Here is a 16,722-nt window from a genome sequence, read left to right as displayed (position 1 = left end):
GGCAGAGGAACCACTGAGCTAAATCCCCGGCCCAAGTTGTACCTTTGTTTAGGAGGAAGGTACAACTGTTTTGTTTTATTAAAATGAGAACAAACTGTGAATGTTGAAATCAGGAGCCTAGTTCTCAACTGTTTGAATAAGAGACTTGGCCAGATGTATGAAATAGACTTATTTAGAGAGTCATTTTCTTCTCATCTATAAAGTGAGGATGGTGATTTGAGGAGCAAGTGAAGTAATGCTCACTAAGGAGCCTTGAATATTGCTGTGTACCGTGTAGATGAAAATTGTTTCTGCTTTGAAAAGCAGTGGATTGCTGTGTCACGTAGGTGATGAAATGATGAGTCTTGTTTGTTCCCTTGTCAGCAAGCACTATTTCATCTCCATGTGCAAAGGTTACGCATAAGTCTCCACATTTTTGGGAAAATAGTTTCTGAGACTTCATAACCATAAGTATATTCCTTCCAGTTTTTATCAGAGGTCTTTATTTTATAGCATAAGTTCATTTTTTCCCATTAGAATTGAGTTATCATTTGTCCTATTTGATTCATGCTGTATTTGTTGATTTGTTCATCCTACATTTTAAAGTTGTTACCATTGGATAATATTCTGACCTATTAATTATACAGAATTTTGTGATAACACAGGCTCTATAGGCTTGTTACTGTTTATGTCACATTAAACCTCAGCGACGTGGGGGAGAAGAAAGAGAAGCTAACTTACTCTGTTTTGAAGATGGGATTGGGACTCCTTATTTGTGGCCCACATAGTTGTAAAGGGCATGGGGATATCCCTGGAATCATTCTGATGTTTCTGGGCCAAACAAATAACTGACTTGTTTTCCTCAGCGTAGGGTACCTTCTATGTCCTTTAGAGATGGTAGTAAATCCTTAGTCAGAAGAAGCATGGAAAGTTTTGAAGTTGCTGGGATATTATGGTTCCTACATGCAGCCTCCTCAAAGCCAAGACAACTGTGTTGGAAATAGTGGAGCTAGGGCCAGGATTTTCCTGTTGCCAGTCTCTGTGTAGTAGGGTAGTTCTAAAGTCAGAATACTCATACTGGAGTTTATCTGTGGTTAGGCAGGCGTACTCAACACAGAAAAGAGATGTTTTCTTCAGGCAAAAGCCTATATTTCACTCAGTCATAAAGACCACTAATCTGCATTTTCAGATTCATGTTTCTTTGCCCTTCTTCATCTAAAAATCAGCCCCTGGCTGGGGTGTAGCTTAGTGCTGGAGTTTGATTACCAGGACCAAAACATATTACAGAAGTCAGCCTTCTGATCATCCCCAAAGGCTTTGTTGTAATTACCCTAAATAAATTTTTGTAAAGATTTTTTGTCTGATTACTGAATTTTTAAATTTACTTTTTAATCCAAAATTGAGGAAAACTACTTTTCTGAAGTTTAAATGCCTTTATATAATTTTGTATTAGTACTGTAATTCCTTGAAATTAGGTTAGCTTTTATTAGCTGACTAGTTTATATAACCCATAATGAGGTCCTTTGGAGACTTCTGAAACTTCTCATTTTCAATACTTTTTTTTAAAAAAACACTTCTTGACATCACTGGATTTACTTACACAATTCCTCAAATGTCTCTTGTAGGAATCACCAGTAACAACAGTTTGTAATATTTGAGATTCTCCTGATGATGAAGTTAATGCATTCTAAACCCATGTCTAGTCCTAAAAAAGGTTTCGTGTCCAGGATATAGGGTGTTATGATGAAAGGAATCTTGGAATGCAATTGCAGCCGGGTGTGGTGGTGGACGCCTGTAATCCCAGCACTCGGGATGCTGAGGCAGGAGGATCGCTGTGAGTTCAAGACCAGCCTGGGCTACGTAGTGAGTTCCAGGTCAGTCTCAACTACATAGTGAGACCCTGTCTCAAAAACAAAAAAAGAAAGAAAGAAAAGAAATGCAATTGCTTCCTCTGAGGAACATACCGTGTTTCGTGAGTTTGTGAAATATGCATATTTCCTCTCACCACTTTCAGTTGTGAATGCAAAGCATCTCCCATCTAGGTCAATTTTCAGAATGCCCTAAGGATTGTAACTTAAAGCAGTTTTGTATTGGAAAATGTATTATGTTCATTTTAACTTTTAAACAAAGTCCTATTTCTTTTTCTTTTGGGGGGCGGGTACTGGGGATTGAACCCAGGGCCTGTTCACTGAGGTACACACATCCCCGGCCCTCCCTTTCTTTGACACAAGGTTTACTGCGTGGCCCAGGCTGGGCTCTTAAATTGGGACCTTGCTACCCCAGTCTCTCAGAGTGCTGGGATTATAGGCACCCTGGTCTCATTTCACTTTATTCATGTACTCGGGAATAAATTTACTACCCATTAATATGTTTTAAAAGAATGAATAAGTTACTATCTTACAGACTGCTTTGAAGCAGTTAAAGAAAAATGTCAAGTAACTTTATGAAATAAGAGATCACCTTCATCTTCTCATCACTCCCCCAGAGATGATAGTGTAATTATTTATTCAGACCGCCCAGAAGCCACTGGCAGAGTTCGTCCTGGAACTAAGAGTTCCAGAGCTGCCTTGCTCAGTTACACCGACTTGAGGTCAGGTGGCCAGCTCTTTAGATAATAGAGGTAAAATTCAGTTGACCTTGGAATTTTGGAGTTGTTGCTTAAATGTAGAATTGCTTTAAAGGGACAGTTGTGGAATGATTAAATCTCAGGAAAGAGAGTGTCTGGTCATTTCTGTCTTCTTTGTTTTGGATTGTACTTCACCAGAGGAAATCATTAATGGATACGTTACAGTTGGGAAGTAGCAGGGAAGATTAAAATTAGTTACCAGGAAGACATTTTGAATTATACTGTTCTCAGACCGTGGAATGTATTTTGGAAGAAGTAGAGTAGTCATTTAAGAGCACACAGAAGTTCACAACTTTTAGATACAGTTTTTTTTTTTTTTTTTTCCACAGAAATAGCAGCTTGACCCAGTGCCCTTACTAGGGTTTCTATGGACTTCACTCAGACTGTAACAGGCTCTACCAGCACTTTGAGCTGGAAAAGCCAGATTTTGGAGGTGGTTCTGGTATTGTTACTGAGTGCCCCACGTGTTCCACAGAGCCATGTGACGCTTGGTGAGGACAGAGTGACAGAACTGGCAAATGTACATGAAAGGGGCCCAGTGAGTTCCATCAGAGGAGGATCTTTGTGTTTCTCCATTTTGAGACATGTTTAGGATATTCAGCTCTGCCGAGTCCAAGGATGACCAAACAGGATTACAGTCAAGTCTGGGTCACTCTTGCTTGCTGTGTGTGGGCCTCCCTTCTTCCCAGTCCCCTTTGCTGTCCTTGAGGCAGCATCCCCACTCCTGCCCTTGTCCTTGTGACACAGGTGTGATTTACTCATCTTACATTTTCCTGCTATCTTGCAAGGATGAGGGTAGCTCAAATGAGTACACATGCTCTTAAATTCATATGGCTAACCTCTGAGGAAATAGTTTCTTTCATTCTTTCTTTTTTCAATTTTTGCAGTATTTGGGAATGGAACCCAGGGTCTTTGCATGGAGCTGCATCCCTATCCCTTTTTATTTTTGAGAGAGAGTCTCAATAAGTTGGAACATTGCCTGGGCGGGATTCGAACTTGTGATCCTTTTGCATTAGCCTTCTAGAATGCTGGGATTAGAGGCATGTGCTACTTCTATACCCAGCTAGGAAATATTTGCATAATGAATGAATTTCTCCCTCTTTTAATGCTCAAGTTTTTCTTTTAATTAATACAAAATTTACACTTAATGGGTTTAAACGTGAGCTTAAGAAAATTTGCCATAAAATATATATATGTATATTTTTAACTACTTGATCCATAAACTTAAAGTACAAAAGTACAGCTTTACACAAGATGTAACAGGGGGTGGGAATGATCAGTTTACCTAAGGGTTATTCTTTTGTCCACAATTTATGGAAATGTGTTAAAACACAGATTTCGTAAATGCAGATGAAATATTTGCTTTTACATATGTAAATCATATAGTATGTATACAATTGCCATTTCAAGTATATTGGTTTGTTTTTGTGTGTTTTACTTAAAATACTGAAAAATCAATAATTTGCAACAAAATGTATAAGCTGCTTTATTTACTGGTGTAACTCTAAAATTCTTCAAGAGAAGTGGTCTTAAGAATTATCAAGTAAGTTTTTTTTTATATTAAGTAAGTATGTTATTATTACCAGTATTTAAAATCTAATTTGGTAGTGAACCTATTGCAATATCTAAAATGATAATTGTACTAGATTATTTTTTATTTCCAGGTTTTAATTACAACAAGGACAGCTGCTGATAATTTTAGCACCCAATATGTTTTAGATGGCAGTGGCCACATAGTTTCTCAAAAACCGTCACATCTTGGTCAAGGTAAGAGAGTAGCTTTATAGCAGTATTTATCTTTTCTGTCTAGTTTGTTTTAAAAAAATGATGTTTCTCTGAATTGGGATGTATTATTTTAGACCTGGTAAAATCTGATTATTTTAAAGTGAATGTTCAGCCTTTGGTTATGAACCTCTCAGATACTCAGAGGGGTTATGTTAGAGACTGTGCATAACGCTGCTTGAATTACTCTGCAAAAACTATAAGAGAATTTATTTTCCTGTTGCTGGGTTGTCTCTGTCATCTTGAAATATGAAGGACAGTATTCTATTGAAACACCTGAAACATCACTGAGTTGTTTTTTTTTTTTTTTTTGGTACCGGGGATCAAACTCAGGTCCTTGTGCTTGCGAGGCAGATGGCGGAACCACTGAGCTAAATGCCCAGCCCACATCACTGACTTTTGACAGTGGTAATAAACCACAGTATTAAGATGATATGATTATGTAATAATTTAAAATGTCTTTCTTAATGGAAAATTTCAAACATGCATAAGTAGACAGCATAATATTGCAAGGCTGTTTCAACAATTGTCAACTTCTTGATAAGAATCTTTCTTCTTCTAATACCCTAACATATCTTCTTTCTTTGTGTATTATTTTGAGGAGAATAAGTGTGTTAGTTGTTCCTACCTACAGTGTAATTCTTAAGTGTCTTATATGTAATTTGTTACATTTTATTATAAAGTCCTGTCTAATTTTGTGTTTCCTCATTATAATTTATTGAATTTATTTTTCCTGTGGTTTCTTCCTTCCAGTTGAAGCATTAAATTATTAGATTTATTTTTTTGCAAATACTTCTTTGTTGAATATATTTTCTGATACCTTAATTCTTACGTCACTGTGCTCACTCTTATAAAACCTCAGCATAGTTATGATTAGGGACTATGTTTCCTAAAAAATATACTAGTTCTTTCCTCATTCTGATAATGAAAATGAGTTCATTTAGTTTGATATATAATAATAAATATTATACACATTTTAATTAAAATTGAGTGTAATCTTTTACTATATGTTGAACATTAGGACAGAGGCTTTTTAAAAAAAAAAAAAATGATTCCTCTCAGGAAATGCTCTGACCCTGGGTTTTAGGAGTTCAAATTAGGAAACCATTAGGAGTAGCCGTCTAATAGAGAGCTTTGAAGTAATCTAGCCACCTTATAAAACTTAAAAAGTGTTCTCATCTTAGTAGTAACTGGTCTAATCCGCATGGCCAGTGGTTCTGCATCATGCATACTTCTCATGCTTTTCTGTATTCGTCTCCATGGGAACTATGTAATAACAATCCTTTAAATATGGACTCCATCTGATCTTTGCCCTTTTGCTGGTTGATTTGTCTTTCCCCTGCTGACTTCAGTTTTGTACCTTTAGTAAATGAGACTTGCTGTGCATAGTAAGGAATTTTTATAGTCAGTAAATGAACCTTATTTTCTTTAGCCTGTTCTTTTATCTTAAGAAATAAACATACTTGAAAGGTAAATAGCTACAGAACTGGCAATTGCCTTTCATAATTCATTTTTTCATCTAATTACATTTGATTGGTTAGGAAACAACCAAAAGTCTTAATTTAAGTTATCCTAGGTGGGCATATAAAAATCCGCAAACACTTTCAAAGCCTTTTACGTTTATGTTGCTTAGTGCTAGTGGTTTTTGAGTGATTGACTCACAGACTCACATTTCACCAGCTGTCCTTAGCTTCCATTTAAATGTTTTCTGTGTAAGATAAAACTACAGTTCAGCTATCCTAATTTATACCTGTGCGTTTAGGGTTCCTGCGGATGAGTTTCTGCTGCCGTGCGAACATCCGTGCTTAGCACTCTTCATATAGTCTGATAGGGAGACACCTACGGATAGCATAACTGTAGGTGCACAGCAGCTTACATTGGAACACTTATTACTCCTTTAAAAACATTGAAAGATGTTTAAAAACTAATTCATGAGAAGCTCTACTTCTGGTTTTTCTGGGTATAGGTATCCTTTAAGGAATTATGCCATTTAAAGTAGTTTATGTATTTAACGCAATGTCATTCTTACTGGTTTTACCTTCCATTTGCTTCTATTTTAGAACACTGTACCTGATTTTTTAAACTGACCAGAAATATAGAAATGTCTCTAGCTTTTAAATTCTTTTACTAAGAATGCTGACTAAATTATTTTAGTCATATTTTTTGTATCACCACTTCTATTTCCTGTACCCTAATCACTAGTAATCTTCTTATTTGATTTACCCTCCTAGATGCCTCCCTTCCCCCCCAGTTCTTCTGCCTTGGGAAATTCTCAGGTATTGAAAGTAGTGTATTTAAAGTATTGTGATCAGGATGTTCCTTTTCCAACCATATTATTAGAGTAGGGCATCATGTTCTGTATGAATTCCTACTGTGTATGATTGTGCATGTATTAAAAGATCTTTTTATCTTAATTGAAGAGTAGAACTTTATTAGTTTAAGAATACTTTCTGGTATATTCAGACATCCACACATTTACATGAGGCGTATAAATAGTTGCCTTTATGAGTGGCATAACATAGGGTTGTGTGAAAATATAACAGGGAGCTTATTTTAGGAATGCAGTTTAATCCAGTCTTTAAAGAATGTGCTAAAGTTAGAGAGCTGAGCAGTTCTCTTGTAAAATAGGATAGTATACTGGGCCTTCTCACCACTGGCCAGTATTACTTGGTATTTTGAGGGATACACATTTCATTCGGACTCAGAAAAATCTTTTCCATCAGTAAGTTTTATTCAGAGATATAATTTGCTTATTAATAATTCTTAATTTACTCTGAGAATATTTTTAAGATTTTGAGATAATATGGTCTTTGAGATATAACACATTTAAAAATCCAGATTTTTTTCCCACTTTTATAAGTGCTTCTCTATTTTGTCCCACTGATTTCTCCTTGCCTGCCTTTTTTTTCTATCCGTTCGTAGCTACAGTAGATGACATCAGACTAGTGATGAGCCCTCTAGGATGAGTAAATAAATAATGACAAAAAAGTGAAGCCACTAAATGCCTTGAGGGAAATTAGCAAGTTTTTTTTGTTGTTGTTGTTTTGTTTTTCAGAAAATAGGACAGTTGAGTTTAAAGATAATAGGTAAGAAAGCATAGGGATGTAACTTTCCAGTGAGAAGAATGATGGATATAGAAGGACTGTTAGGGTATCTGTTGGGGCACAAGTCTGTCATCCCAGGGGTCTGGGTGCTGAGGCAGGAAATGACAAGTTCAAGGGCAGTGTAGACTACATATTGAGACTGTGGCTCAAAAAAATGAAAAAGAAGATAAAGGAGAAGGGGGAGGGGGAGGGGGAGAAGGAAGAGAGCTGAATGTGGTGGTGAAGCCTGCAATCCTAGCCACTGTGGAGGCTGAGTCAGGAGGATTGCATGTGTGAGGCCATTCTGGCAACTTAGCAAGACTCAGACTGAAAATAAAAATAAAAAGGGCTGGGGACATAGCTCAGTGGTAGGGTTCCCCTTCCCCTCGGTTCCATTCCCCATACCAAAGAAGAGGAGGAGACCATTGTTTCATTGCTCTCTGTAGCAATGAAGGAACAACTCCATAACTTAAACGATTTTGTATTTTTCTTTAAACTTGTTGAAGTACAGTGTTCTCAGACAAATTTAAATGAACTAAGTTCAAGAGTTTTAGGTAAAAAGTGGCTGGCAGCGATTTGTATCTGTGGAAGCATTAATTGCATCAGAAGGCATAGGTGGACAAAGAAGGAAGCGTGCCTGACATAAGGGATCTTGTCTGGCAGTGTGATAAACTAGCTGAATTCTGGAAGGTCTCTTGGACTGACGTGACTCATGGATGTGAGATTCCCAAACAGAGCTAGTTCGCCTGACTCACCAAATTTCATCAGGACTTTTGCTGAGTAAGCAGTGATGAATAAAGTTGGGGCTGAGCCAGTAAAGAAAGATCTTAAAGGTTTGCTGGAGCAACAGGGCTGATTCTGTCCTGAAGACATTGGAGACTAAAGATGAACTGGAATGAAATAAAAGGGCAGCTCAGCTCCAACCCAAACTCACGATTAGATTGAAGAAGCATGCTCTTTACTTGCTTGACAGGAGACAAAGAACTTCCTTTGGGGGAAAATATGTTCTTCTTTAGTATCTGTTGTTCTTCATATACAATGACAAAAATAAAACTTTGGAGGTACATGCAGGAAGGAACATGAGATGCATAGAGGAAAAAAAACAATAAGGAAACTCACAGGTGAAACCAATTTTGAACTGATAGGCAACAGCTTTAAATACTACATTAAAGAATTTTGAAAAATGATCAAAATCTTTAAGGAAATGGAGAATTTCATTAGATAAATGGAAACTAAAATCTAAAACTGTAGGAGTACTCTAAATAATTGATTGGATGGATGCTGTAGTTTAGATCTAGAATACCTCTGAGCGATCTCTGTGTTAAAGTCTCAGTCTCCAGTGGGAGATCTTCTATTCTTTGGGGACATGCCCTCAAAAGGGATATTGGGGTGCATTTCCTCCTGGTCTCTGCTTACACCCTGCTGGTGAGCAGTGCCTCTGGCCAGATGCTCCTCCCTAGGTGTAAGAGGTTCCTACTCTGCTTCATTAGAATCTCAAAAGCAACAGGAACAACTGACCCTGGCCTGAAAACTGCAAAATTGTGACAATATAAATCTTTTAAAATACATTATTTCACATACTTTGTTACAGCAGTGGAAAACTAACACAAAACCTTGAGAAGTGGGTTGTTGCTATTACTATGCATGATGGTGGAGAGAAACCTTTGGAAGTAGTTCACAAGAGAAATTAGAAAAATGTTGGGGGATCAGGCTGGAAGAAAAACCTGGAGTGCTGTTAGCAGAGCTTACTGTATGATTCTTGTGAGGAGTCAGAAATGGAGACAGGAAAAGTTATACTGAAAATTTTTATGTAGTAGAAATACATACTGGGGATTAGACTAGAGAGTACCCTGATAAGGAATTTAATTGTATTATATCCATGCCCCGAGATGGTAGGAGACTAAGTTTAAGGGTGTTGGATTAGTTTATGTGGCTGAGGATATTTCAAGGCAGCATAAAGTTCAGGCAGCAGCATGAGGGTGACAGCCACCTTTTAACCCGATTTCACAGTAAGAATTAGCAAAGGGGAGAGAAGCAGGAAGATTGGGAAAATTTGCAGTTTCGCTCAGAAGTACATGTAAAGTTTTGGCCAGGAAGATATGGTTGCTAGAGAGATCAGCACTGATAAAAAATAACCAAGAGCTTTGTATCAGGACAATAGCCAGGATACTTAGAGAGAATGTTAAAAATCAGCAAAGCAGCAGCTATCACAAAGTCAAATATGTGGAAATGAAAATCTGTTTCAAAGAATGTCCAGGACTGAGTGTTTTTGAGAAGAGTGCCTTACGATGCCCTTCCTAACCATGATTGCTCAAACCAGCAAAGCACACAGAAGCCACTACACCAGTGGTTCAGGTGGGCCCCAGGATATCTTGGCATTAGCCACGTGATGCTAATTTTGCAAGCATGAAGGATGCAGAATTACAGGATTATGGAGGATTCAACTGAGTTTTCAGAGGAAAGCTTTTTTTTTTTTTTTTTTTCCTTCAGTCCCAGGGATCAAACTCAGTTCCTTGTGTTGTGAGGCAGGAGATGGCACCACTGAGCTAAATCCCCAGCCCTCAGATGAAAGCTTTGGGAGACCAGGTAGTATGTGGAAGGGTCATAGTCCCTATAAGCAGCCTCAGACAGGGTGGTGATAGGTAGTGAAGCTGAGAGAGTGGAACTAAAGTTGCAAGGGAAATCCCAGGAAATTCAAGGTGCCAGGAATGTATAATGTTATTTTGAAAGGAAGGCAAACAACGTTTTTTCAAATAGTGATGATTCTAAAAGGAAATGAAACATATTTTCAGTTTAGAAGAAGCAGCCTGTCTTACATACTTTCCCATTGTTCAGACACAATACCTGGGACAGCTTAAAGGAAAGGTTTATTTTATCTCACAGTTAACAATCTGTGGTCAGCTGGCTCCAAGGCAGAAGTCATGGCAGAAGAATAGAGTGAAAGAAAAGCTGCTGACATCGTGGTAGTCACCAAAGCAGAAAGACAGGGGAGAAGCGGGGGCTGGAGATATACCATTCCAGGTCACACACCCCCAGTGACCCATCTCTTTCTACCAGGTGCCACCTCCCAACAGCAGGTCAGCTGTATGATTCAGTCACCTTCCCAAAACCCCACCTATGAGTGCATGCCTTTGGGGGTTACTCTTCATCCAAACCATAACATTCTACACCTGGCACCCAAAAGACTCATGTGCATTTCTTTTTTTTTTTTTTTGGTACCAGGGATCGAACTCAGGTCCTTGTGCTTGCAAGGCACCGAACCACTGAGCTAAATCCCCAGCACTTTTTTTTTTTTTAAGCAAAACATTTATTGGTACATTTTAGATAAGCATAATGATAACATTCATCATAGAGAATTTGTACCTGTACGTAATGCATCTTGCTTCTTTTTTGTGCATTTCTTTATGCAAGATGCATTTAGTCTTGTCTCTTAAGAGTAAAGTTGCTGAAGAGTCCAAAGTTTCCTTTAAGACTCGAGGCAAAAACTCTTAGAGATAAGCCCTTGTAAAACATCAGAGTGAAGGTTAAACTGTTCTGACATATCACGGCACAGGGTAAACATTCCCATTCTGAAAAGGGATGCACAGGAATGGGACCAAAGCAAGACGGAAACTCAGCAGTGCAAACACTAAATCTTTTAGCTCTGTGTCCAGAACCCCAGGGCAAAATGTGAGCTCCAAAGGACTTTGGTGGCCCCAGCGCTGTTGTACCCTCATGACTTCTTTTGGGGTGGCTCCACTCATTGCATGTGGCTTTCCTCAGACTTCCATGTTCCTGGCTTCTCCAGCTTCTGGGGTTTCCATAGCATCTTCAGCTTCACTCTCACAGTTTCACTCAGTGACCTTTCGGGGACACACTGCTGGCCTCCCAGGACTTTCTCAGATCTAGAAAGAAGCCTCCCTGACCGCACAACTCTAGCATTCTGTGTGCCTGTAGAACCAATACCACATGGATAACCCTAAGGTCTCATGCCAGCTCAGGCAGTATCCAGGCCCACTTGAATCGTGGCTGCAGAGACCTCTGAGTGCCCAGCTATCTGTGGAACAAATGCTGGCAAGTCAGGACAGCCTGATGAAGCAGGATGCCCCAGAGCTCTCATTTTAAATGAAAGCTTTGCAGCTTTGTACTCTTAAGCCTGGAATTGCAGATTTCTGTAATTCCCTCATTGCATCTTTTTTAGTGTCCTGATGCAAAGTACTTCGCTTCTTTTTAGTGTTAATCTTTTTAGCAACCAAACTTTTTTGAGCCAAAATTTGAGCCCTGGTTTTGTAGGCTACTCCTTTGTGGCCAGCAGCAAAAATTTTCAAGTTATTCAACTTGGCTCTTTGCTCCTGCTTCTTACAGTATATCTTGCTAAAAGCCATAAATAGTACCTATGCTTTATCCCGAACTCAGGGCTTCCTTGACATTTCCTCCACCAGATTGATTAGTCTACCATCCTTAATCTCTACCGCTCATAAAATCTCTGTATATGAGCAAAATGTAGACAAATTTTCTGCTGTAGTGTAACAGACATGGTCTTGAGTCCAGCTGCCAATGCAGTCCTTTTATCCATCTGAAACCTCCTGAGCCTGATCTTTACCATCTGCATTTTTCTCAGTATTCTGGTCTCCTGAGCTCTAATCAGAATCTTTCATCAAGTTTGGTTTATGGTATTGTAGGGCTCTCTAGCTGGCATCTCTAAACCTTTCCAAACTCTTTGTAAAGGCTTCTAAATCACACTGTTAAGTATAGTTGTGGCATTGACCCTACTCTTGGTACCAAAACCTATCTCAGATACTTATTCATTGCTAAGATCAATACTGAACATCCACAACTTAAAGGAGGAGAGGTTTATTTTGGCTCTTAGGTAATGCTGACTCATAGGTTCATGATAAGCTGGTTCCAGGGCAGAACAGCATGGCAGAGGGCTGTAATGGAGGAAGAATATGATATGCTGGTTTCATAGCATTCAGGAAGCAGAGAGAAGGGAGGAGCAAAGGAGAGAGAAATCCAGATCATGCCAGGGTGACTGGCCCAAGAAGTCCACTGTGTCACCCCCATGATTGAGTCACCTTCCAAATCGCCACCTGTGAGCTCATGAGGCCTGTGGGGGACATTCTTGTTCTGAATGATAACACAGTTCTTGATAGGGTATTTAGGGATGGGTCTCTAGAATTATGATATTTAGATCAGGATTTGAATGGTTGTTCAAGGAGTTAGTCATCCAAAGGGTGGGTAGAAGGTGCCAGGGCCCTGAGGTATAATCAGATTGATGTGCCAAAGAAACCCAAGAAAAATTGACAGAAGAGGATGTAGCCATAGGCTAGGTATGCACAGCCCTGCAAACTCTATTCCTCTCTTGTCCCACCTTTTTTCCCTTTAGCTGTGTAATTAATAATCATTTAAAATATTGATTCCTGAGCAATTGTGCCTCATTATATCTTTTGTGTCATGAATCCTGATTTAATGGTTATTTTGCAGATCTCATCTCCTGTTTATATTCCACTTTCAGGATTCTTTGCTCACCAGATTTCTTTTCTTTTCTTCTCTTATCCCGAAATCTCTATTTTGATGTAATTGTCATTTGGTTAGAGTTCATATTCAAATGTACTAGCATGACACACTTCTAAATCTTTGCATGTCCAAAAATGTCTTCATTTTGCTCTTAGCTGTATCTTAACTAGGTGTAGGTTAACTTCACCTTAAAAATGTATAGATTATCTTCTAGTGTTGTAGAGAAAAAATTTTATGGTAGTCTTTCCTTATAAGAAACTTACTTGTTTGTTTTTTCTGTTTGCAAGCTTGTAAACATTTTTTTGTTTTGTTGAATTTTTGGGATTTTCAGGGGAAAATGGTTTCTTTTGTTTAAAGAATATTCCTTGTAAAAATAAGCTCTTGAAATATATACTCAAACTTTAAATTCTAGAAAATATTTCTTAATTATTATCTTCATTTGTATTTTCTTCCTCTTGGAACTCCTGATTTGATGCTAGGGTTTATAAGTCTTGCATCCGCATAGGAATTTCTTTATGTCTTTGTCCACTGCTGCAAGCAGTAGGACCCATTGTATAGTGAATTTTAGCCTTTTTAACTCTGCTTCACAGTAAAAAATACATAATACATAGCAGCTCAGTTCACATAGATCACAATAAAAATTTCATGCAACCATAAAATGTGATGCTCCATATTCTAGCCTAGTTTATTCTTTTTATTCTATTTTATCTTTTTTTTCCCATTAAGTTTATTGGTACATTTAAGGCAAACACTACAGTTACATTTATCATTGGGATCTTGTACCTTTACATGATGGATCTTGGTTCTTGTTTTTCCCCATTCCCCACCCTCCCTTCACCTGCTTCATTCTTCCCTATTTACAAAGACTTTGTTTCCATTTTTTCCTTTTTTCATATTTTTTCTTTATCTTTTAAAAAGGTGTGAGTTTCTGTACACTAAATGAGTGATTCTCAACCACGGGCAGCTTCCCCTGAAGCAATTAACAATATTTGAGGATATTTTCGATTATTATGACTAATGCCACCAGTACTGAGTGGGAAAAAGCCAAAAATGCTGCTAAACATTTGATGATATACAGGACAGTCCCCAGCAACAAATTTATCTGGTCCAACATTTGTGTTGTAGTGCCAAGATCGAGAAACCCTACACTAATGAAGATTTTCACTTTTAAAAAGAGTTGAAAATCTTCGCAGTGGCGGGATCAGGTGCAGGGGGGCAAGATCACATGGTAGGCAGGACAGGTGACCAGAGACTGTGGAGGGGACAAGCTTGCTTGAGGCCTCAGGAGAGCACTGTAACTCCTCCTCAGGCAGTGCCCCAGTGACTAGGCCAGTAGGCTCTACCACTCACACGGCCACATTGAGGGCCAGTCCTCCAGCACAGGAATACTTGGAGGACCAACCATATCCAAACTGTGTCCTACCCTAACCTCCTGGGTCCTGTCTGTCCTACAACACAAAATATAATCTTTCTATCCCCTGTATTCCCCTAAATCTTATCCAGCTTCACTCAAAAGTCCAGAATCTTATCCAAGACTCAAGATTTTATTTCTGTAACAACAGAAAACAGACTAATGCAGTTGATACCTAGGAGCAGGTCACTGCTTTAACTATGCCTGAAAACAAGCATCGTAGCTGTTAGCCTGAAAAATCAAAAAACAAGTTCCATTCTTCTAAGATACAGTGGTGGGACAGAGATAGGGAAAACAGAAGAAATGGGCAAGTAGAAAAGAGTAATTTGCTTAAAACTGTCAAGACCCCATGACTTGTATTCTATCCACACACAAAATCACCATATACGTGCCACCAAGGTCTTCTGTTGTCATGTGTGGTGCCTGGGTCCACCTGAACTATGTCCTGCAGCTATGAAGCATTTCTGCAGCAAACAGAGAGTAGAATCCCACGGCAGCCTCCAACAGTGAGTCTCTGCTGAGCTCCCTGGACTCTGACCCTGAAACAACTTTGCACTTTTAGGTCTCTGGGTATATGAAATTTCTTCTGCCACCTACGCATAGTGGTGTGGGTATGAACTGTAATCTCAGCCGTTCAGGAGGCACAGGTAGGAGGAACACAGGATCCAGGTCAACTTGGGCAAATTAGTGAGATCCTATCTCAAAATCAGAAATTAAAAGGGCTGGGATGTAGTTCAATGATGGAGTATGTCTGTGTTCAATTCCCAGCACCAAAAATGAAAAAAGAAATTTTCTTCTGCCTGAAAATGAGTCCATCATTCTTGCAGCTGGCCTTCCATAAAGTGAACACAGAGTATACAAGTTTTTTACAGTGATGTTATGTGGGTGACTTTTATTCTAATTTCCAGTAGAATCCCCAATTTCTTCTAGGACTAGTTTACTCTTCTCGTCTTTTGAGTCATATCCAGAATTGCTTCGATGTTCTGCTTACAGCAGTCTAGGCTTTTTCTAGACTGTTCTCCAGACTCTTTCCCCTGCCTATTACCCACATCCCAAACTGCTTTCACCTTTTTAGGCTGAGTGATAGCACTGCTCTGCCCCTTGGTATCAACTGTATTAGTCTGTTTTCTGTTGCTGCAAAAATACAGTCTGAGGCTAGAAAATGTATAAAGAAGATAGTTAATTTATTTCACAGTCTAGGAGGTTCCTGTGGGGAGGGTCTCGTGGTGGAGGGCATCATGATAGTGGAGGGATCACAACAGCAAGACGTGCAGCAGAGACCTAATTTGGTGTTTTGTTTGTTTTTTAACTCTTCAGTGCACGGTTTTCATTTCTGCTTATATATTCATTCTAATCACATAGGGAGATTGATTTAACAAGTCTGAGATTTGCTGGTGACGAGTAGCTTAAAAACATATTTTGAAAAACAAACAGTGAAGTGGTACACACCCGTGATCCCAGCATGAAGGAGGCTAAGGCAGGAGGATTGCTGTGAGTTCAAGGCCAGCCTGAATTTCATAGCCAGAGCTTGTCTCACATAGCCAAGAAAAGATAAGACAAGATGCATACCTATCGCATATGGCCATGACAAACATCTAGTTTTAATTTCATGTAATTTTATCTTTTTAAATGAAAGCTACTTGTTAACCTAATTATTAACAAGTGTAATTTTTGTTTAGCTTTTTAGTTTAATTATTTTGTTTAATTGTCCTTTGTTTTGAATGTTTGTTGTTGAAGATGGGTAAGTAAAACCAACTTACTGGATATTAATTCAGGTAAAATTTTAATGGTATAATTAAGGTTATTACATATGTTGTGGATTCTTGTACCACCGTAGATTGTAAAGTATAGAATAAGAATCTCCAGGTAGTTTGAATATCAGCAGATTTCTTAACCTGCATTCGAAACATGGCATACTGGCAGTGAGGCAGGAGTATCACAAGTTCAAGGCAACCTGAAAAACTTAGCAAGACCCTGTCTCAAAATAAAATAAGAAAAAGGGCTGGTTCAAATAAACAACTTAACGATGAAACTTAGACTCCTAGAAAAACAAGAGCAAGAAAAACCCAAAGCTCGAACAAGAGAGGAAATTATAAAGATCCGAGCAGAAATCAATGCAATTGAAATTAAGAAAACGATACAAAAAATAAATGAAACAAAGAGCTGGTTTTTTGAAAGAATAAATAAAATTGACAAACCCTTAGCTAATCTTATCAAAAAAAGGAAAGAAAAGGCTCAGATCCATGCAATTAGGAATGAAAAAGGCGAAGTCACAACAGATCCGAAAGAAATCCAGAGGATCATGAACACCTACTTTGAGAACCTGTACTCTAATAAAATGGAAA

General features: G+C 38.5%; 1 protein-coding gene across 6 annotated transcripts in view; it reads left to right on the top strand.

Annotated features, from left to right (window-relative positions):
- The window catches only part of Pms1 (PMS1 homolog 1, mismatch repair system component), an 82,117-nt gene that overhangs the window by 17,496 nt on the left and 47,899 nt on the right, over positions 1 to 16,722 (top strand). For all 6 annotated transcript variants that reach the window (XM_010636853.2, XM_010636849.2, XM_033756270.1 and 3 more), the window contains one exon: positions 4,270 to 4,372. In XM_010636853.2, the coding sequence (XP_010635155.1) occupies positions 4,270 to 4,372 (103 nt within the window). The remainder of the gene's footprint in view (positions 1 to 4,269; positions 4,373 to 16,722) is intronic.

Source organism: Fukomys damarensis, unplaced genomic scaffold, assembly GCF_012274545.1.
Source record: "Fukomys damarensis isolate Sample0158 unplaced genomic scaffold, DMR_v1.0_HiC HiC_scaffold_26, whole genome shotgun sequence".
NCBI classification, from domain to species: domain Eukaryota; kingdom Metazoa; phylum Chordata; class Mammalia; order Rodentia; family Bathyergidae; genus Fukomys; species Fukomys damarensis.
The sequence above is the reverse complement of the archived record's forward strand: the minus strand, read 5'-3'. Positions and strand labels throughout refer to the sequence as shown.